This window comes from Eretmochelys imbricata, chromosome 6 (assembly GCF_965152235.1).
Source record: "Eretmochelys imbricata isolate rEreImb1 chromosome 6, rEreImb1.hap1, whole genome shotgun sequence".
NCBI classification, from domain to species: Eukaryota; Metazoa; Chordata; order Testudines; family Cheloniidae; genus Eretmochelys; species Eretmochelys imbricata.
The window spans coordinates 99,962,600-99,984,618 of record NC_135577.1 but is presented as its reverse complement, the minus strand read 5'-3'; the positions used below and the strand labels follow the sequence as shown (position 1 = coordinate 99,984,618).

The following is a 22,019-nucleotide window of genomic DNA, read 5'->3' as shown; positions in this document are numbered from 1 at the left end:
AGACGTGAGTTATAAATTTCAATATTTGGACAAAAAGAAACACCAGATCTACCATGTAAATATGTTAAAACCCTGGTGGGCTCAGGAAAACATACTTATAGATCTTGGGGAACTCCCTGAGGATCTGAGCCCTTAGACACAAGAAACAGACAGCCTTGTGGATGTGCTAGTAGCTTAAACTCTTGCCCCTAACTTGACACTGGCAAGCAAGGAATTTGTTGACATGGTTTCCTCCATTCAACTAGGTCATCAAATGCTGAATTCCAACCAACCCAGAGGTAAAAGTAGAACGTGGAACTTATCATATTCCTGAGTAACTCCATAGAATCATACACTGGGAAGTATGAGCCATGTTAGATCTTGGCATCTTTGAGGAGTCCAAAAGCTCCTAGTGTAGCCTGGTAATGCTGGTTCCCAAGCCAGATGGTACCACCCAATTTTGTATGGACTTCAGGAGGCGTAATACAGTGTCCCGATTTGATGTTTACTCAATGCAGTGTGTCAAACTCCTCAACATTTATTTTTAGTACAAATTGGCAGTCCGCATGTGGTACACATGGCCTCTGTGCCAAAGTAATAAAAAAGGTAAGATTAACTTAGAATTCAATAAAATGTAAGTTTGGGATGCAGGAAATTTGGTACCTGGAGTATCTAATGGGGAATGGCCAGATTTAACCCCTGCAAGATAAGACAGAGGCCTTAAGAAGGACACCAGTACCCAGACCAACAAACAGGCATGGGCTTTCCTGAATCTGGCCAGGTATTATTATAGGTCCGTACCTGTTTTCACAATCCTTGCTTTCACAATCCATTGACAGGCCTCAAGAAGGCCACTGCACCCGGAACAGTCCAATGGACAACTGAATGTGACAAGACCTTTACAAAGATGAAAAACTATCCTGTGCCAACATCCTGAACTCTGGTGTCCCAACTTCTCACTCCATTCTTAGTGCAAATGGTTGGTTCCTCACATGGTCTGGGAGCAGTACAGGTGCAAAATTTCAGGCTATGGAAAATCTTATACTGTACAAAAGTTGAAAACTGGAGTCACAAGAAATTAGATACGCCACCAGTGAGAGAGCGTGCCTGGCCATCAAATGGGCTATGGGGGTAATATGTCATAATCTTTTAGGGGCTTCCCTTTTACCTAATAATAGACCATGAACCCATTAAATGGTTGAAGGAAGTGAAGAACAGTAATCCTCACATTATTTTAGGGTGTTTGCCTTTCATATACAACCCCAATCTCATTCACAGGACCAACTTCTTTTCCCAGGATGATGGGGTTATTGCAGAAGGGGGAGATAGAGCTCTCAGGCCCATTCTGTGTGAGAAAATGTGTGACAGGGTCTGTCCAGGCTTTGTCTGCTACCTGCTGGAGGTGTCAGTGCCCTGACCACCTCACGCCCCGGCTCAGGCAATGCTACCAAAAAGACTTAGTCCTCCAAAGGCGTGGAAGGCCCAAGGGGAGATACTGACCAATCGGGAGCCAGCAGGCCAGTTAAGGAGGCTTGCCTTCTTCTCAGGGGTAAAGCTGGCTGAGATTGGAACACAGGAGGAGCTTCTCAGTACTAGCTCAGAACCCAGGGTCAGGTCAGGGCCTTGACTTCAAGCGCTGCAACTAAGGACTTGCCTTTTAAGATTTTGTTTGTTTATTTAAAGACTCAGATGACCAAATTCAGTGTTTATTTTTGTTTAACTGTTTAGAGACTGATGCTAAGATTATGGCATGGGCTGCCCTTCTTCAAGCAGGCAGCCTAAACTTGTGCACTAAGGCAGGGGAACCTGCAGTATCATGCATGTTAAGGAGCAGTCCCATGAGCCACAGGGCATACTGTCCCTTCAGTGCGGTCAAGTCCTTCACTCTAATCTGAACAGTCTTCACCTGACCTTTTGGCTATTGAATGGCTAGACCATACAGAAAAGAACTGTTATTTAGCTGCACAAAACATTTTGTTGAACAGCGGGAAACCATCTATTATGAGTACTTACCTGTGTAAGTGGAAACATTTTTTGTGTTGGGCTGAGACTCATAACTTGCTTCCCTCAGCTACAAAGATATAGGATATTTTATAATACCTACTTCATTTTAAGGTATCATGATTTTCTATTAGCTCACTAAACGTGCAATCTCTGCTGTCCATGCTCCTATTCAATAGTTACAATACAGGTAAGTAACCATCTTTTTTTACATTTGGATGCTCTCTTTTACCAGGGTTTTATGAGCTCATGTTAAATAGCTGCATACTTTTTGTGCTTGAAAAGATCAAGAGCTCCCGTATCAGCAGATTCATACATTTTTTTAGAACTAGATTTTTGCAACCCTACTGATGAAGTTAACTTATATGAGCTTTTGCAATAAGTAATTTGTATCTATTTAAAACCATCAGAGTGCAAATAAAATCTGGAAATATAAGACTGGGTAATTATCTAGTGAACTGAAGTTTTGGAAAAAGAATACTTTGATACAGAGATACAACTATTAGTCTGGGAGCATAATGTAGTAAAATCTCATTCCATGGACAAGTTAGTGATTAAAAGGTAAGGGAAGTGTCATTTGTTTTGTAAAATTTACAGAATCATAATTTCAGTGGTATCACCCTCTGGATTAGGGCAGAGGGACTCCCCCACACCTCAGCTACCAGCTCCAGGTCCTCTAGTTCATAGAAATTTTGATAATACAATGTCTCAAAATATTAGTTGAATTAGGTATATATTAGAATCTGGAATATATTAGCTGGAAATAGAAAAGGAATATGAGTGGCCCTTGAAGCTAAGGTAAATATGGAAAATGATCCTATAAACAAGTCTTACTTTGCAAAACTATACAAAAATTACAATAATATTTAGGTGAGCAATCAACGACCAGTGACAAAAGTATAATTGTAAACTTCTCCTTTCAAGATAGGTGAACATTAAAGGAAGAAAATTAATATTTTAAGATACAGTTTTCAGCTCTAAAGTGTAGTATAACCCCATTATTGGAAATGTTTTGGTGATATCAAAAACACACAAATAATCAGCAGAGTTAGTGGGTGAGGTATTTCACACCATGGGGACATAATGAAATTACACATAAAAATCTATGTTAAATAAATTTTAAGGTTGCAAATTCAAGCACTCAAAAGTTAGGTCTGGAAATCCCAGGCTTCAGGGTTTAATTTGGCCCCCTTGTTGTGTATGCATTATGATACAGTCTTTTAATTACATGATCATATAATATATTTTCCACAAGATCCCTGCTTCATTCAGTGCACAAAATGGACAGTGCTCACTGAATACGTTGCTGTTCAGGATTTCTGTTTATCTTCCTGTTTATCTTCCTTCAGTGTGTAGCCATATATCTTATTTACTGCACACCGACAGTTGGAGTTGCATGCAAAGTATGGTTGGATCTACTGATAAATGAAGATCTTGCACCACACAAAACAAAAATTCAAAAGAGATTTCGTGAGGCAATTACCTCCTGTGTCAACCTCCTTCAGTCAAAATACGCAAGACAGAAATTGTCATCTGAATAAGAAGAAATTGCAAGTCTGTGGTTGCTCAACAAAAATCCCAACTTTCTGCCACATTTACTTTCATTTAAAGTAGAAGAAACTCTGTATCCAAAATCAATGTTTTCCTCTGCCATGGTTCAGCAATTTTGACTCCAGCAGCCTGCTCATTATGCAACAGCCATACTCTGGTCTCCAGCAGCCTTGGTTATTGCTAACCAAGTGACCCCAACACATCCCCAGTCCTGAATTTTCCCAAAACCATCTGCCCTGAAATGTCCAGCTCTCTCCAGGAATGTTCAAAGGAGTAATAAGGCCTGTTGCTCCTTTAAAGAGACAAAAGCACCATAGAGTTAATAATCACTTCAAGTTGAACGCAGTACTTGGTTAATTTAGAATAAAAGTAAAGCAAGTTTATTTAATCAAAAATAGAGAGTTTTTAAGTGAGTTCAAGCACAAAGGACAAAGACAAATTGGTTGCAAGCAAATAAAAGTAAAATACACCTTTTAGTGGCTAAGACTTAACTCAACAATCTACAGTCTTGGGTTCAAGGTAGATTTCTTACCAATCTTTTTCTTTCCATCTGTGGCTGACTTTCTCTAAGTCAGGACCTTCTATAGAAGTACAAGGGGCTGTAGGTGAAAGATCTTTGCCTACGTAGGTTTTTCACTTATATTAGATTCCCACAGATTTCATCTCCCTTGGTTGAAGGATCCATCTTGCTCAGGTTTCAAGAACTCTGGCCCCTTGTGCTGTCCACTGATGGATTCCAAGATAACCTCTTCTCTCTCCGTATATCTTCCGAAACTCACTGTTTTGTCCGCAGACTCAGGATGACCTCATGCTTTTCTTCCCTTCCTGTGGACTTCTCATTGCCCTGCTGATTTGTCTGTCAATGGGGCTTAAACAGCTTTCGGTCATACCTTCCTTAATTTCATTGGAGACAGGTATATAACTGCCTTCCCTTCTGTCTGGCAGAAAACCTGTTTCCCTATCTTTGTTTGGTCACTGACTTTAAAGCATAATATTATTGAGTATCCATAATTCCTCATACAGTATTACTATGTACGTTTCACAATTATATTAATCACCAGTATGTCATTAGCTTTCATAAAAGCTCATACTTGATACACTTTTATAATACAGTAGTATTGTATACTATCAGGTGATTCAATTACTTATTGTAGGAGGTTCAGACCCCGCAAGAGGCTATTTCCGCCATTTGCTAGGTTGATGACTCTGTTTAATTTGAATGTAAATATACCTTCATTGTCTCTGCCTGAGGACCAGGCTGGTCAAGCAAACAAATACCCTTTCCTTTGTCTAGGGCAGACTGTGCTTATGCACAAGGACTCCTCGGAGACTAACAAATTTATTTGGGCATAAGGTGCCAGAAGGACTCCTCGTTCTTTTTGCTGACACAGACTAACATGACTACCACTCTGAAACCTGTGCTTATGCATTGTTTCTCAAACACATTTTCAGAACGTAATTCTAGCACATACCTTATTTGTGCATATCCCATACATATATCACACAAGAATATTAACGATCAGTGAGATATTAGTTTTCCAGCAATATATTGCATTCCATTTTGGGTGTATATCATGAAAACAATGGGTTAGGTGTAGTGAGTACCTCAGGCCTGAGGAGTTGTTGACACAAAGTAGTGAACCACCAATGGGCCTCTGTATTACAACTGGCAGATCGCAACTCTGCATGTTTCTGATTGCGTAACACTTCATTCTTACGACTCTGGGGTATTATTATTTTCAGGTAATCAGTTTTTTTTTTACTTTTGTATATATGATATTGAAAAATTAAATGAGTCATGACATATATAACTTCCTTAAGAAAATTCCAAACTGAAACGTATATAGACCTTCCAATGTTCAGTATTGTAATTACATATATTAGTATTACAGCCACTGCAATTTTTTTTTATTTGTACAACCCTAAATTAATCTCCTAATCTACTGTTTTATGTAACCACAATTCGAATATGTAACTGAAACTAAATGTAATGTGGTGTGCATTAAATAAACACTTTTAAAAATAGAAAATTCCATAAACTGGGACTAACTAGTTTTTCCTGGAGTGGTAAAAACCATGATTTACCTGGTAAAAACCACCTCTGGTAAATGGCTGAACCATGTTTGCTGAACCTTTAAAAACAAAACAAAACAAAACAAAAAAACCAGCCTAAGGCAGATACTTGCTATGAAAAATTTCAGCCAAAAAGTTTGGCAAAATTTTATATGCAATTGAAAACTAGGTCTTATCATAGAAAGCATTAAGCAATGTTGACTATGGACGTTGCCATCAGTGCTGCCTCTAATAAAAAGAATGTTTGAAAAAGATAGTTTTACTGTACAATTTTCAACTCAGTCTGAGCTGTATCTGAGTTCTGGTCATTTTTTGATCATTTTAGCTCCAAATTTATTAAAGGAAAAGCATGAGTGAATTATTAAAAATAAGCCTTTGTATTTATTTTTAGGTGGAAAAGAAGTAACAAATAAAGAAGAATTAAAAGGCGTCCAATGGGCTTCATGGACATGTGTTTATGGCCTTGAAGTTAACGGAATCTGGCCCAAATATTCAGATATCAATGATATCAATTCTGTAGATGGAAATTTTAATGGTCAAGTTTTGGTTACAGCTGATGACTATGGAATAGTAAAACTATTCCGGTATCCTTGTTTAAGAAAAGGTAATATCTTTGTTTGACTTAAATTATTAATGAATATTTATAAAGGTTTGGGGAAAGTAGAAAGGTCTTAAGAGTTATGTAAATGGCAAAGCTGTAGTCTTAGAATGATAAAGTACAAATATGGAAAATAGTAATGGTTTGATTAAATGAACCATGTAATAGTGACTTACAGAATCTATGATCTATGTTTTTGTGTGTGCTTTGGATAAGGTAGTGATTTATATCACAACAGGTTCTATGTGGCAGTAGTACACAGTTTCTAGAAATTTCAGTAGAAGAACAAATGCACTGTGGGCATTCCTTTGTAATTATGTTTGTTTTATCATGATTGCTGATCTGTTTCATGTTTCATGCTATGGACAAAATTGTGTAATTAGGGAAAGTAAGAATAAAAGAACTTTGTGCAAAGAATCTCTATGAGGGCTCTAGAAAAATGAACGAATTCACCCTCACACATGCACTCATTGAGGCACAGTATCAGGACACCTGATCCCATGAGCTGCAGAAGTGTCTGCTGTGGTCACACTCTATTCATATGCAGATCTAGGTCAGTGGATATTGGTAATTTTTATTCCAAGTAGGCATTCCCCATTCTGTAGTGCTTGGTGGCAGACTGTATCATTAGCTCTGGGTTAGGGGCTAGAACTATCCTTCAGGAGGAACTCCAAGAGTTCTTCACCTCCAAACTTGCACAGGCAGTAGACCTTCGGTCTGCCCATGGCCCTCACAGGGAACCTCCTTGCCCCAGGATGAAGCCTAGATAACAGATACATTTTCCCCAGAGCCATTTTGGAGCCATTTTTCCCAGAGAAACCTTAAACAGATAGTGTCCATTTACTAAGCACAAGTCCTAGGGCTTCTGAGCATAAAAGCAGTGCCAATAGAGGGACAGTTCCTTGTGAAAGGAAGGAAAAGCCCCAGTTAAATTCTTGATCAATCGGTTCATCAGCCCTCACAGAGAGAGCGCCGATCACAACACGTCATTCGTGTTCTAGCCAGTTCTTCAGCCAACCTCTGGCCAGGCTGTCAGCTGCACTGGACATCCGATTGGCATAGTACTGTGGCCTAGAACCCCTGAGCGATTTGCCAGCCTCAGCCTCCCAAGTAGCTAAGATTATGGGCGTGCGCCACAGCACCCAAAGTCCCAGTTAAATTATCCAAATGAAAGTTCATAACTTTGGCTTCTTTCTGGTTTTAATCCTAGAAGTTCCTCTATATTGCCACCTTGTCTGACGAAGGGGAATTGTCTGATTCTGATTGTGTAACCCTGGAAGAGGAGCCTCAGCAGAGGTTGTTCCCTCTTCACCTCTTCACTGTCATGCTAAGAAAAGTTCTAGCAGCCCTGGAGATGCTGCTGGATCAACCCCGGAGCAGGGCCCATTGGTAAAATCCAGGGAGTGTCTCAGAAGTTTTTCCTAGCTAGCACAAATCAGGAGCTTTGTGTTCCTCTACATCCTGCTTCTGAGGACTTGATTAAGGCAGAGTGGGAGTTTGCTATCAAGAAGAAGTTTCTTAGCTGGCAAACATAAAAATTCTAAACACCCCCAAAGACAAAAGACAAAAAGGATTTTGGCAGTCTTGCCAAAGTTGATGCAGCCTCAACCTGAGTCATAGACTCTGGCTGACAGCCAACAGTGTAATCTTCCTCCAAGCACTAGGGAAAGAGGGACATACACAGTACAGATTGTCAAACATTGACAATCACAGAAAGAAATTTCGCATATAAGGCTCAGTTTTCCAATGCCTTCCACTGCCAAGAATGCCTCAGATATTAAAAAGGTGCGAGCTCTTTTTGTGGCCTTGTATATACTGTCAGGTCATCTGTTTCCAGCTGCTTCAGGTCCTGCTATTCCTTATTCTGAGCAGCTGACCCCTGTTCAGCCAGGACTAAGCATCAGGGAATATGGAGTTAAGTAATTCAAAACTCCTTCTTTAGGAAAAATGGGCCTCCCCTTCCCTCTCCCTCTCTTCCAGTGCTCCTACAGAAGGCGATGAAGTAGCTGACTTTCTCATTAGGGAGACATGCAGGGAACATGTCTCCAGGCATTGTAACTGTGGTCTCCCTCATAATGCTCCGTCCCTTTTCCAGCCCTTACCCCTCTCTAAGGGATTTGGGCCAGAAGTCAGCAAAGATGACTTATCTGTTTCACCTGGTTAGGGCACTCAACTGGGATGTGGAAGAGACAGGTTCCAGTCCTTGGTCTGAATCAGGGAAAACAGAGACTTGAACGTGGGTCTCTCACATCCGTGGTGAGTACTCTAACCAGTAGGTCATTGACTGTTCTTAGGTGGCTGGGTGGGTGTGTCTTCCTTTTTCAACTAAAAACTTCTAAAGGTCTCAGGTTTGTCCTGGTCAGGAATGGGAAAAAATTTGAAATCTCAAATTTTAATGGGAGTGGAAAACCTTTTCTTGATTGGCTCTACTTCTTGCTCAACCCTACTACTAAGGGTAAGGGAAAATCTCAGATGAAATTTCTGAAGCTGAAGCACAGAGCGAGCTACCTCATACTCTCAACTGAAGTCCCCAAAATGAAGAGTGTGTGTGTATTGTAGGGAGAGAGGGAAATCTTTAACAAAAAAGAGTTGCTGCTGCTTCACAGTTATTCAGAATGCTCTATTCCAGAAACCATCCAGGATGAGCAAGAAAAGTGCTCTAAGTCTCAAAGATTTGTTGTATCTTAAAACCTGTGATGCCATGACCATATGACACAGCCTCTGAAATGCATTTTAGCATTCGAGGAGGTAGAGTCATCGTAATGTTTAAGATTAGCCTGGAGACTAGACTGAATCCTGGTTTTTGAAAGAGCAGAAAAATAATGTCCTATGGTTAAGGCTAAGTTTTTGTCATGCATATTTTTAGTAAAAGTCATGGACAGGTCACAGGCAATAAACAAAAATTCATGGAAGCCCGTGACCTGTCCCTGACTTTCACTTAAAATATCCCTGACAAAAGGGGTAGGAGGGTTCAGCACCCAATGCTGCTGGGGGCTCCTGGGTCCCCCTCCGCTGCGGAGCGTGGGAGCTCCAGGGTCCCCTGCCTAGGGGGCTGGGCTGCTGCAGGGTCCCCTCACCCCTAGGCAGCTGGGAGCTTCAGGGTTCCCCAGCTGTTGGCTGCGGCTGGGCAGCTGCGGGGAGTCCCCCCATTGTCCGTGGCGGTTGGGCAGCTGCAGGGGTCCCCCACCCTTGTCGGTGGATGGACAGCTGCAGGGTCTGCCAGTCCCTCCGCCATGGCTGGGCAGCTGTGGGGGGTCTCCCTGTTGCCCACCTCAGATGGGCAGCTGTGGGGAGTCCCCCCGTTGCTCGCCACGGCTGGGCAGCTGTGGGGAATCCCCTCACTAGGGCAGGGGCTGGGAGCTACGGGGGCAGGGCTGGCTGGGAGCTCCCGTCCCAGGGCAGAAAATGTCACGGAGGTCTATGGAAGTCACGTATTCCGTGACCTTGGTGACATAATCGTAGTCTTAACTATGGTTAGATCATGTAAGAAATCTGTATCAAAAGGAATCAAATTTTGTTACTACTTTTGAATTTTTTTAGATACTGTAGGATGATTTGTGTCCTTTAATTTATCTATGAAATACACCTTAATGATGTAGGGATACTTGAGAAACAGATAACTGATCCTAGAGCCCTAGATACATCCTCAGAATCCTCATGTAAATCTGCACTTACTTTACAATCAACTAGTTCTTTAAGGGTCACATACCCTTTGATGTTTTTTAATTCAAGCTATAACCAGAGCAGTCCCTTGGATATGGCGAATTTGGGCAACCGCTTCGGCCTCGCGCTTTGGGGGCCCTGCGGGCCAGTGTGATTGGCTGGCGTTGTTGGTCCCGGAAGTGATGGATTCGTCACTTGGGCCCCAGGCCCCCCTTGGGATGGCCCTGGCTATAACTGTGTGACCCACCTAATGGGCTTGAGGACAAACATTAGGCAAGTTCACATAACCGTTTGGGTATTATAGAAATAGAATTTTACCATCCGTTTATGCCCCTCAACAATGGCATGAATATCTAATGTTATTTTGCCTTATTCCCTTTTGCAAATACAGTTTAAGAAGTCCTTCCGATTTTGTTTTGTTTTCTTTTGATAGCCTTAAGGCATTTGCTAGTTGCTAACTGAGATAATCTAAAAAACCTGTCCTAAGAAGTATTTTCAGAAAATCTAAAAAACCAGCTTTCTCCTTCTTTTAAGTAGTTTTGAGCGTGACTAATTAAACAGCAAATTAATTTGCTGAAGAGAAATAATGAGAACGCCTGCAATGAGTTCTGTGAAGCCAATTTCTTTTTGACATATATCTGAATTTTGAGTTTGTTATGCAGGATTTGGTAACAGAGCTAACCAGATGTAATAGTAGTGATGAGTATGCATGACAAGAATTGCTTAATGCTCAAAGTTCTTCAACGGGAAAAGTGGGAGCTGGCACTCAAAGCTTTCAGTGAGGGGAACCCAATTAAATATGTGCAAATAAAAATTAAAATGCCACTCTGTGATGGCAGGGAAAGTAAGCAGTGGGATCTTGTACAAGGTGAGCAGAGTGATCCTAATGTAGTAAAAAGAAAAGGAGTACTTGTGGCACCTTAGAAATTTGTTAGTCTCTAAGGTGCCACAAGTACTCTTTTTCTTTTTGCGAATACAGACTAACACGGCTGCTACTCTGAAACCTGTCATAATGTAGTAAACTTAATGAAAGCCTAGCATATGTCCCCTTCCTTTCTGCCTCTGCTTTTTCATCTGTTATAAACTGGTACATGAACGTAAAATTTTACTATTTGATATGCAAGCAGATTAGAGGCTGGGAATGGTATCATAATTTTCATGACTCTTTATGGATCCATTTTCCTGTTACAAAGCAGAGCAAATGGAATTCTAGTTATCCATATTGGTGGCATCTAGTGAGCAGATTTTTTTTTTTATTTAAAGCTTAATGGTTATTTTTTCACACATTGTATAGAAATGTTCCCTGTTTTTTAATCATTGTGTTTTTGAAAGATTTATTCTGAATACACTGAAAATGCTTTCTTCCCCTTCTCCCCCCACCCTTGTTCTAGGAGCAAAGTTTAAAAAATATCTTGGGCATTCAGCTCATGTGACAAATGTCAGATGGTCACATGATCATCAGTGGGTTGTTTCTATTGGTGGAGCTGATCATTCTGTCTTCCAGTGGAAATTTATCCCTGAACGGAAGCTGAAGGATGCTATTCACATAGCACCCCAAGGTGAGAGCTCATAACGTTCTTTTATGTTTAAAAAAGAAGGTGAAAAAGGTTAATATAAGTAGCAACATAGTTTATACATATTCAGAATTATCTAACCTTATGCATTGATCATCCTTAAAATTTTGCAGTTGCCTGAGGTAGCTAATATCATAACCCCAATATTTGTTGATACTTCCTGTTATAAGTATAGAGAGATTTGGCAAATATACTCATCACTTTCTTCATGCCCAGGTCGTCCTAGGATCCGTTGTTGATCTCCGAGTTGCTCCAGGTCTCAGGAGAGTTTTAAGTCCTGGGCTCCTTGTGGGGTGGTATTCCACTCAGGGACCTCTGCTTCTGGTGCTCTTCGTGCCAGTCCAAAGTGGCTTTCTGTGGCCTCCTCGGTTTCCCAAAACATCCCGGCTCCGAAGACTTTGTTTTCCTTTCTATTGGCCTTCGCTGTTGCCGTCTCATTTGCTCTCACTGTTCTCACAATATCTCTGCAGCTCTGCTCAACTTAGTTCTCCTCTTCTCATGGCTGGGCAGCTGCTGATTTCTTGTAGAGCCCATGACCTTGGGCCGGGGCCAGTGTCTTATCTTCACACGGAGCTAGCTGAAGGTTTGAGTTAACTTGTTCTCTGTTCTTCTTCTTTCTCCCCCGCTGGCCTCTCGTATTCTGCAAAGGAAACTTCCACTCTCCACTCACACACCTTTGACCCTCCCCAAAATGCTTTGCAATGCTTGCAATAGTGTTAGCCTATACAATGCTGATCTGCCTTTCCCGGAGACTCCCTGAGGGAGGGGGCCATTGGGGTGTGACATTCCCCCCCCCTTGACTCCGAATCAACATTTTGTTGTGAGGGGTCACCACTTAGGTTTCCATCCTCCCTCTGACACAGTGACCAGGGTTACTAGTGGCCTTCTACATAAACAGCAATATAACATACACAAAATTGTTAGGGCAGCAACAATTGCATACACTAGCCAATAATGACTTCTGGCTTCATTAGTAACATAGCATAGCACATCCCCCTGTTGGCATAGATGCCCCACTTGAATGTCTGTGGCAAAGGTAGCTTCCTCCAGATTAAACGTGTGCTGCAACACTGTAAAGGAGGAGGCATCTGTCTGGAATACGGTCAGTTATTCCCGGGTGTGCATCAAGGGCAGGAAAACATTGGGTGTAATCCATGAAAAATTAAACACAACATAGAGATATTAACCATACTTTGCATAACCGCGGGCCAATGCACCGAAATTTTTTTGTGCCTCAGAGTATAACAGCAAATCAAGGGACATCCTGGGATAGGTGGTCCTCCAAACACATGCAGAGGTATTGGTAAACACATGGGCCTTAGTGGGGGCATATCCCGATGCCTCCCCTTCCCAGCAGATGTGTTGACCTATCTCATAAAAGCGACCTGGCATTGCCTTTTCTCTACATATCATTTGAGGGGACTCCATAGGCCACAGCTGCCAAGTGTTGCCCTCTGCAATCCATATGTGCTGATAGAAGATGTAGTCAGCACATACCGCTTAGCCATGTCATTGGTGGGAGCTACCTCCCACACGTCGCGATGGACCACCCAATCCCAGATAATACATGATGCCACATTCCTAGGATGCTAAGCTACAATTGCCCCCTCTGCCGATGGATAATTGACCTTTTCTTCCACCATGGTTAATTCTGAACAGTGGTAAAATTAACAAAGGAGGACAAAAGCGTCAGACACCCGAGGATTCCCATAGATATGTGCCACCATACATACATTGTATCACACTAACAAATTCTGAAGGCCTGAAGCAGCATGAGCGGACCCACTGCTCCTGTTCAGGGTGTCCCTGGGCGCTCGTTATTACTGCCTTATCCTGTTAACAAAGCAAGAGCGAGAGAAAAAGAACAACATAAATGCACCTATTGGGGATACCGAGGCACATATAAAAAAACTCCCTAAATTATTAGTCATCCTGTTTCAGCCTTGGCTTTCATCATGGATATTGTTGTTGGCCTGGTTTAGGAGGTTCTAACAACAATATTACATCCTGAGATCAGTAATTGCTATTGTTTGCCAAAGGGATTCCCATTCCACTTCCACTCCAGGCACCACAGGAGGAACAGGGTTTGTCCCAATGGGATCCAGGGGAAGCTTGGGGCCACCCACCAGGTATTTTGCTGTGGTCCTGCTGTGTCTGTCCGGACTATGCACTGTCTCCAAGGCACCTCCCCTCCAGCCTCGCACCACACGGTGGCTCGCGCCCCATCAGTAGCTCGAGCCAGGGAGAGCCTTTGGAGGTATCTTCCCTGCTAATAATTACGATCATCCTGAGAATCCCATGGCCAGCTGGAAACCCGGATGTTCCAGGCAGATGGCTGGTCCACAACCGAGGCCCACGATGCCATGTCCAGAAACCTAGGGAGAAATATGTTTTGAATTGATTGGCATGCGCCCATTTTAATTTACCGGGTAGCTGTAGCTGGTACACTACCAGGGAGATGCAGTTCACAATGGAGTACGGACCCACCCACTTAATGTCCAGGGTGTGGGCTGCTTTCCCCAGTTTTTGCAACATTACCTTGTCTTTAATTTGCCATCCCCAGATGTCTTTAACGATGATCCCCTTTGTGAGGTTCCTTCCCCACTCTGAACTCTAGGGTACAGATGTGGGGACCCGCATGAAAGACCCCCTAAGCTTATTCTTACCAGCTTAGGTTAAAAACTTCCCCAAGGTACAAACTTTGCCTTGTCCTTGAACAGTATGCTGCCACCACTAAGCGTTTTAAACAAAGAACAGGGAAAGACACCACTTGGAAACGTCTTCTCCCCAAAATATCCCCCCAAGCCCCACACAACCCCTTTCCTGGGGAGGCTTGAGAATAATATCCTAACCAACTGGTTACAAAATCATCAAAAATCCAAACCCCTGGATCTTGGAACAATAGAAAAATCAGTCAGGTTCTTAAAAGAAGGATTTTATTTAAAAAGAAAAGAAAAGAAAGGTTAAAATCAGGATGGAAAATACTTTACAGGTATTCAGATTCAAAACACAGAGGATCCTCCTCTGGGCAAAACCTTAAAGTTACAGAAAACAGGAATAAACCTCCCTCTTATCACAGGGAAACTTCCCATAAAACAAAAGATAAACTAATCCGCCTTGCCTGGCTTACTTATACTGGTTGCAATATTGGAGACTTGGATTAGGATGGGTTGCAGAGGATGGATTTCTGTCTGGCCTCTCTCAGTCCCAAGAGAGAACAACCACGTAAACAAAGAGCACAAACAAAAAGCCTCCCCCCACCACAAGATTTGAAAGTATCTTGTCCCCTTATTGGTCCGTTGGGTCAGGTGCCAGCCAGGTTAGCTGAGCGTCTTAACCCTTTACAGGTGACAGGATGTTGCCTCTGGCCAGGAGGGATTTCATAGCACTGTATACAGAAAGGTGGTTACCCTTCCCTTTATATATGACATCCTTACACTTGGCCTTTTCCTTATCTAAAGCGGCCTGTACAGCTTCACGGTTTTCACATAGCTCCTTCCTCAACTGGGCAAAGCTGAGTCTTTTTTGGTTGTGGTAAACCGTAAATGTGATTATTGGTAAACACAGTACTTACATTACATTTACATTTGTCAACTAGCAGGTTGCTAACACTTCCGTCCTCCCAAAACACTTCTTCCCAGGAATTTACACATACACATTGCCCATTATACAGTACTTTGGTCTCATTATCCAATTCATCTCACATACAGGATCCTAGTGAAATGTCTTTACTACAGGGCTCTGGAGCAACAGGTAAGGACAAGCATACCCACTTTTGAGGAGTCCGCTCGGTACAACCTCTGGGGTCCAATTGCTTCCCTCCCTCTCTCCCCAGCCCACAGGCTCGAGGTCCAGGGTAGCCAGAAGGATCCCATGTGCAATATGGGGAGTGGGCTAACTTTCCATATCTTGGCCTCCAGAGCCTATTGGTGTGCGATTTTAACAACAATTTCTCCCAATTAAAAGGTCTGGCCTTACTATGCTGAAAACATACTGCATCCATTTGTACTGACAAGTATCAAACAGCGATTTATTTATTTATTTATTTATTTATTGCTTTAGCACGTGTGTCAAAACCTTAGTATTTCCTGATGTTACCCAAAACATTTCGTTTTCCAAGGTGAACAAAGCAAGTATCTGCATTTCAGTACATCCCATAGCTATAGCAGTATGTTTTTTTTTTATTTCCATTTGTTTCTGTATTTGGCTGTCCTGTAGCTGGGACAGGGAGCTTAATTTATTCTTAACCTCCTCCATGTCTACCGTATTTATAATCCCTGCTCCAAAACCAGTTTTTCCTAATATGATGTCTGCTGCCTGAGGATGTTTCCTTGCAGCATTTGATACACAACAGTGCTAGCAGCAAGACAAACAACACAAGACAAAACATAGAACACAATTTCTATTGTGACAGTAGCTTCATGGTATTCTGGGTTGCTTTTCAGCTGGTATCAGCTTTTCCTGTTCTGCAGGACAAGAAACCCCATATTTCTACCCCTTTGGGTGTGGCAGATGATTGCTTAAAATATTCCTTTCTTTTACAAATATCCTTGCTGATTGCAGGAAAGACAGAGGAATTACGTCCATATTTTCTCGTTTGTTCTATAGGCAGGCCAGGTTTCAATGGCTTCTACTTTTATCAGTTAGGTAATTTCCATTAACACAGATACTTTCTGGCTTGCTTTCGGATTCAAAGCCATTAGCAGCTCAGAGACTGTCTTAAAAGGGACACAATCAACTTTCACCAGAGTTTTGATTACTTTTAACTCCTGCTTCCAAAACACACATTTAAAAAGGAAAACACAACCTATTGTAGTATATTTTTGCATTTCTTTTGCCCCTTTTACAATATACACTGGGGGAAAATGCACATTCCTCCCATAATTTAATTTCCATAACATTAGCCATTTCAGTTTTTTCATAAGGTATAACTGTTTCTTTTGTGCTCACGGAATTTTTATGTACCCTTAGCAAAGTGACAGGTTGATTACCCAGAGCCACCTCAGCTCAGTGTGGGGCAATGTCTTTCTCTCTTTTACTACAGCTCTTATCTGCTATTTTGTTACCAAAAAACAAATTCAAAATCTTTTCCCATTCTCCTGGTTTTCACTGCCCTACTGCAGCCACGACTTGGGTCTTTAAGGTCCAATAGAACCCCCTTACATTTTTTTAGCAAATTTGACTAAATTGTCCATAGTCAAATGATTTAAATCAGATTGTCTCTTTGCCTGGATTATTTACAGACATTTCTTTGGAAAAGGGCCCATTTTTCCTTCAGAGTGGCTGCAAAGAAACCAAGAATTTTCTTTCCTTAAACACTTTTCCTTTTTAACACTTTTACAGCGTTTAATTGCTTAACTCTGCAGAGGCTGGAGAGAATTAACCTCTCACTCTCTTTCCTTAAATCACTTGCTTATCTCCCAAAATGACACCTTCATCAACTCAGATTTTACCATTCCAAGTACTATTTCAGGGATCCGAATTTCCCGTGCCTGTACTTTCTGCTTTCCTTATTCCAATTTCTTCATCTGTTGCCTTCCTGCTTTTCTGGGCCCGATCCTTTTTTTCTCACTGCACCATCCCCTTTCCATGGACACAGGCTTCGTTTCATTACCAATTTAGCAAGGAAGGTGGGCTCCTTAATTAGCCCCCACCCTTCCTGGTCCCTTTCCTCTTCATAATCACCCCACGGGATGCTCTCCTCATAGTTGGGAGTGCTGTGCATACAACCTTCTCCTCCTTTACCTGCTGGACCTCTCCTCGGTCTTACTGAGGGCTGCTATAGGGGTGCAACAAGGTTCCGCCTGAAATTGAGGATCCTCACAAAGGGAGAGCTCAAAGCCCTCACAGGGGTCACTGAAATCATCCCCGGTGAGGCTTGCCACCTGGACTGAATGTACGGCCAACTGACGTTTTAACTGTACAATTTTCTTTTCATGGTGAGCACACTGCCGTTGTGGCAGATGCTGAGCACGAATGGTCAAATCTTTGACAAGCCCCTGAAGGACTGGTACTTGCTTAGCCAGTGCTTCCAGACAGGTGCATTCTTCCCTTTCTGCCTGGAAGTTCTGTCTCAAGACCTGCAACTTGTCCTGGGCATAGGCTTGGGTTGCTGCCTGGTTACTAATTTGCGCTTCCAATTGCTCAATTTCCACCAGCTGTCGGGTGCACACTGCTTCCCTTTTCCCCAACTCTTCTTTCTGTCTGACAACGTTTGATACCACATGGCTGCTGCAGTCCATATTAACCCCACAGCTGCCCCTAGGTTTTTACCCTTCTGCGTTTCATACTCGGCATATAGGTCTAACAAACCCTGCCAAGTCTGCACTCTTTTCTGAAGCTCCGCCACAGAACCCCAGGGATTGTATCCCACCTTGGTGAGAGCCCTCTCCAGCTGGGAGAGGTCCTCACCCCTCTTTGAAAGAGGCAGCAGGGTCCCATCCCTCTTTGCTGCCTCCCCCACGGCTTGGGCATCAGGTCCACCTGCCTCCTGAGACGCCAGCTGACCGGGCAGCTGGACTACCTTGTCTGCGCTCCCTAATGTCCGTTCGTCTGGCATTGAACCCGCCATTGATGCCATCGCCCACAACTGCGGGACTCCTGAGTCCACAGCTGTACCCTTCTGTTTCCTGAACATGCTCTCACAAACCGTTGGTACCACTCTTAAGGTTTTTTAAATCACTTGAGATTTCACGCTGCTCACGCCGGCATCAGAGCTTACAGTGCTCACCGCCCACACATGCTTGGAGTGGCTGGAGGAAGAGACACTAAGCCTCCCTCCGTATTACTCGGTCCGATCCCATCGAGGGTGCATATGCCCCTGCAAGTGCCCCTCTCGGGCAGAGCGAGAAACTCCAAAGCTCTCTTCTGCAAGTGCCCCTCTCGGGCGGAGTGAGAAGCTCCAAAGCTCTCCTCTGCAAGAGCCCCTCTCGGCTGGAGCGAGAGACTCCAAAGCTCTCCTCTTTCTACTCAGTCATACTACGACTGGGGGTGTATATGCCAGGGATTGTCCTTGTCACTTGGAGCGAGGATCTCTAAGTCCTCCTCTTGCCCGGTACTTCTACGACCAGGGGTAGACCCACCTCCACCCTTCCCCTGCCAACCGGGGTGGAGAGAGGAATGCTAAACCTCCCTCTGGTTCTCTGTCATGCTATGACTGAGGGTGGGGCTCACCTTTAATCATAAAATCCCCAACATGCAATATCAACAGTGCCAGACAGAGCAAACATGAAATACCAACGGCAAAGCAGTTGGTGCGCACCGCAGGGCTCCCCCCCCGCCCCGCAGTTCTCCACCAAAACTGTGACAGATTTTCGTTATCAATCTGCCTGGGATGTCAGTTGATCAGGCTGATGCCGCAGGATCTTTGGGGAGGAGGTACAGAACACATCAAGTGTCTAAGTTTTAAAGCTTTATTGATAAAATAATAAAATAACAGCAGAGAGTGCTGGGAACGTTCCCACGTCATTCAGGGGAAGAAAGAAAGTGTTAGTGCCCCACGCCCTAACCCATTTTTATACACATGCACTACCCGAGATTGGCCAGGCCTGGGTGTAACATCAGAAGAAGAGGGGGGGAAGGGTGGATGGGAGTGGTGTCCTGGGCCCAGGTCGTCCGAGGATCCACTGTTGATCTCCGAGTTGCTCCAGTCTTGGGCTTCTTGCGGGGGGGATTCCACTCAGGGACCTCTGCTTCTGGTGCTCTTTGTGGCAGTCCAAACTGGCTTGCTGTGGCCTCCTCGGTTTCCCAAAACATCCCGGCTCCAGAGACTTTGTTTTCCCTTCTATTGGCCTTCGCTGTCGCCATCTCATTTGCTCTCACTGTTCTCACTGCTATCTCTGCAGCTCTGCTCAACTTAGTTCTCTTCTTCTCACGGCTGGGCAGCTGTTGATTTCTCATCGAGCGTGTGACCTTGGGCCGGGGCCAGCGTCTTACCTTCACACGGAGCTAGCTGAAGGTTTGAGTTAACTCGTTCTTTGTTCTTCTTTCTCCCCCGCTGGCCTCTTGTATTCTGCAAAGGAAATTACACTCTCCACTCTCACACCTTTGACCCTCCCCAAAATGCTTTGCAATGCTTGCAACAGTTTTGTTAGCCACATACAATGCTGATCTGCCTTTCCAGGAGACTCCCTGAGGGAGGGGGCCATTGGGGTGTGACACTGTAAGTGCAAAGACAATATTGAAGATTTTTAAGCATCACCACTATAAACGTACCAGTATTATAATAGGGTTGCAAGGTGTCCATTTTTTTATTGGAAAGTCCGGTTGAAAAGGGAGCCTGGTAGTGTCCGGACACTAAAAGCCCGATTACCTGCAGTAACTGGTTACCACCACCGGGGAGGGGGGAGTGAGAAAAAACCACAGCTTCTGCTGGAGTTTGGAGGAGCAGCAGAGCACTCTGGAATGGCTCTGACAGAGAGAGGTACCAGCGGCTCCCCCATCCTGTGCCGAGCGTGGCTCTCCCTGCCCTGTCCTGCCCCATTCCCCTCTCCACCCCAGAGCATGGTTCTCTATGCTCTGTCCTGGCCCACTCACCCTTCCACCCCCAGAGTGTGGCTCTCCCTTCCCTGCCATGTCCCAGTCACCCTCCCACCTCTAGAGCGTGTCTCTCCCTCCTCCGTCCTGCCCCACTCACCCTCCACCCCCAGAATGCAGCTCTTCCTTCCCCGTCCTGAACCACTCATCTCTCCACTCCCGGAGCATGGCTCTCCCTCCCCAATCCTTCCCCACTCACCTCTCCACCCCTGGAGCCCGGCTCTCCCTTACCTGCCCTGTCCCGGTCACCCCCTGGAGCCCGGCTCTCTCTCCAGTGTCCTGCCCCAGTCACCCCTCAAGCCCTGCTCAGCTGGCAAGGGGAGGGTAGTGGAGAGAGCAGCAAGTAACAGTGGTGGGTGGGGCGGGGAAGAGGAGCAGGGGCTGGGGCCTCAAGGGGAAGAGGTGGAGCAAGGGGCAGGGCCTGGGGCAGGGCCTGTGCCTCTTAGGAAGAGGCAGAACAGGAGGTGGGAGAGATTCCAGTGCTCAGTGTCCGGTTTTCAGAAATTAGAAAGTTGGCCACTGTATTTGAAAATGAGTTATTTAAGTTACTTGAGGAAATGTGTAATAATATGCTTTCATTGAGCATGTTATCAGTGACATAAGATTTAAGATTCATGTATTTAATTATTTAAATTCTAAAGTATTAACCCATGTGTTTGAGATTTCTCAATCAAGGCTCTCATTTTTAGAGTTGAAGCAAGCTATGGGCCCTTCAAGTATCCCATCTCTAACTTGCATAATTAGGGTTAAAGATCAGATTTAGATCTCAATCCTGCAAAGACACAAGTGCTTAACTTTACTCACAGTCCATGAAGTAAAACATGCGCCTAAGTCCTTGTGGGACTGAAGCTTTATTTATCTATGTCAACATTAATGCACAATATCAATGACTTTTATTTAACCGTTTTACGAGGGGTTTCTTTCTACATCTATAAACTAGACTAAATGGGACACGTCGAGAATTGAGTTGCAGTCTTGAGACGAGAACTTTTTTGTCCCAAAAGCATGTTTGTTTAATTATTTTGCAAACAAATATAATATGGTATTGTATATAGTGTGTGATCTTGATACAAATCATGAATTTCCAGAAAATCATTCTTTTAATTAAATCAGGCTTTTATTTAAATTGCCTTGTTTTAATTCATTCTTACTTTGTAGTGGTATGTGGAAAAAGTGGATGTTTTATACTTATTCTTTTAATTAGAATTTCGTAATTGTTTAGTAACATTGTTTTTTGAGAATATTCTGTAAAGTTTTAGATCTAGCTGATCTCATTCCCACTTCTTATTGCGCAGGGCATATACAGAGGACAGTCTTCTCTGTCTCGCTCTCCCGACCCGTTCATAGACCTGTCAGTTAATCTTCTAATAAATATTTTACAGTTCATGGTCCGAATCCACAAACTGTTATGCCCATGCCTATTATTATATATGTGAGTAGTCCCATTAAAGTCAATATAAGAGTATCTTAATTTTAAAGAGTTTTTGTTTTAAATTTTCAAAAGTTACTACTGATTTGGGGCAACTCAGTTTCTGAGTGATCAACTTGAGACCTTCAAAGACTGCCTGAGTTTCAAAGTGTAAGTGCTCAGTGATTATGAAAATTAGGCTTCTTTCAGGTGTCTCAAGATAGGAGCCTACAAGTTGAGGTATCCAAAATCAGCACTCACTTTTGAAAATGTAGGCCTTTATGCTTAAGACTAAAAGGTAATCGTGGGTAGGAAAAAGTTGCTATTTGGAAGGGTATTGTGGCAAAACAATTGTAGTATATTGTGTTTTCCTCTAGAAATTTGTCCAATTCAAATAAAATACCTTAGTAATAGTGACACTGAAATAAATCAGTTTTTAAAAAACAATATTTTATTAGTTCATTCAATCTAGGTGCATCCTTCTCACATATGTATCTTTGATCCCTGTGCCTAGCAGTGTGATTTTGAGTATGGCTTTAGTATGGAGGCAGTATTTTCTGACTGATTAGCTCTTTCTGTCAGTGGGCAGAAATAAAATATTCATGCTGGTTTTGTTGGTTTTAATGGCAATTTTTTA

The 22,019-nt window shown here is 43.2% G+C and overlaps 1 protein-coding gene across 3 annotated transcripts in view; it reads left to right on the top strand.

Moving 5' to 3' along the window:
• EML5 (EMAP like 5) overlaps positions 1-22,019 on the top strand; it is a 284,671-nt gene that overhangs the window by 105,414 nt on the left and 157,238 nt on the right. For all 3 annotated transcript variants that reach the window (XM_077819239.1, XM_077819240.1, XM_077819241.1), the window contains exons 10-11: positions 5,996-6,208; positions 11,257-11,424. In XM_077819239.1, the coding sequence (XP_077675365.1) occupies positions 5,996-6,208; positions 11,257-11,424 (381 nt within the window). The remainder of the gene's footprint in view (positions 1-5,995; positions 6,209-11,256; positions 11,425-22,019) is intronic.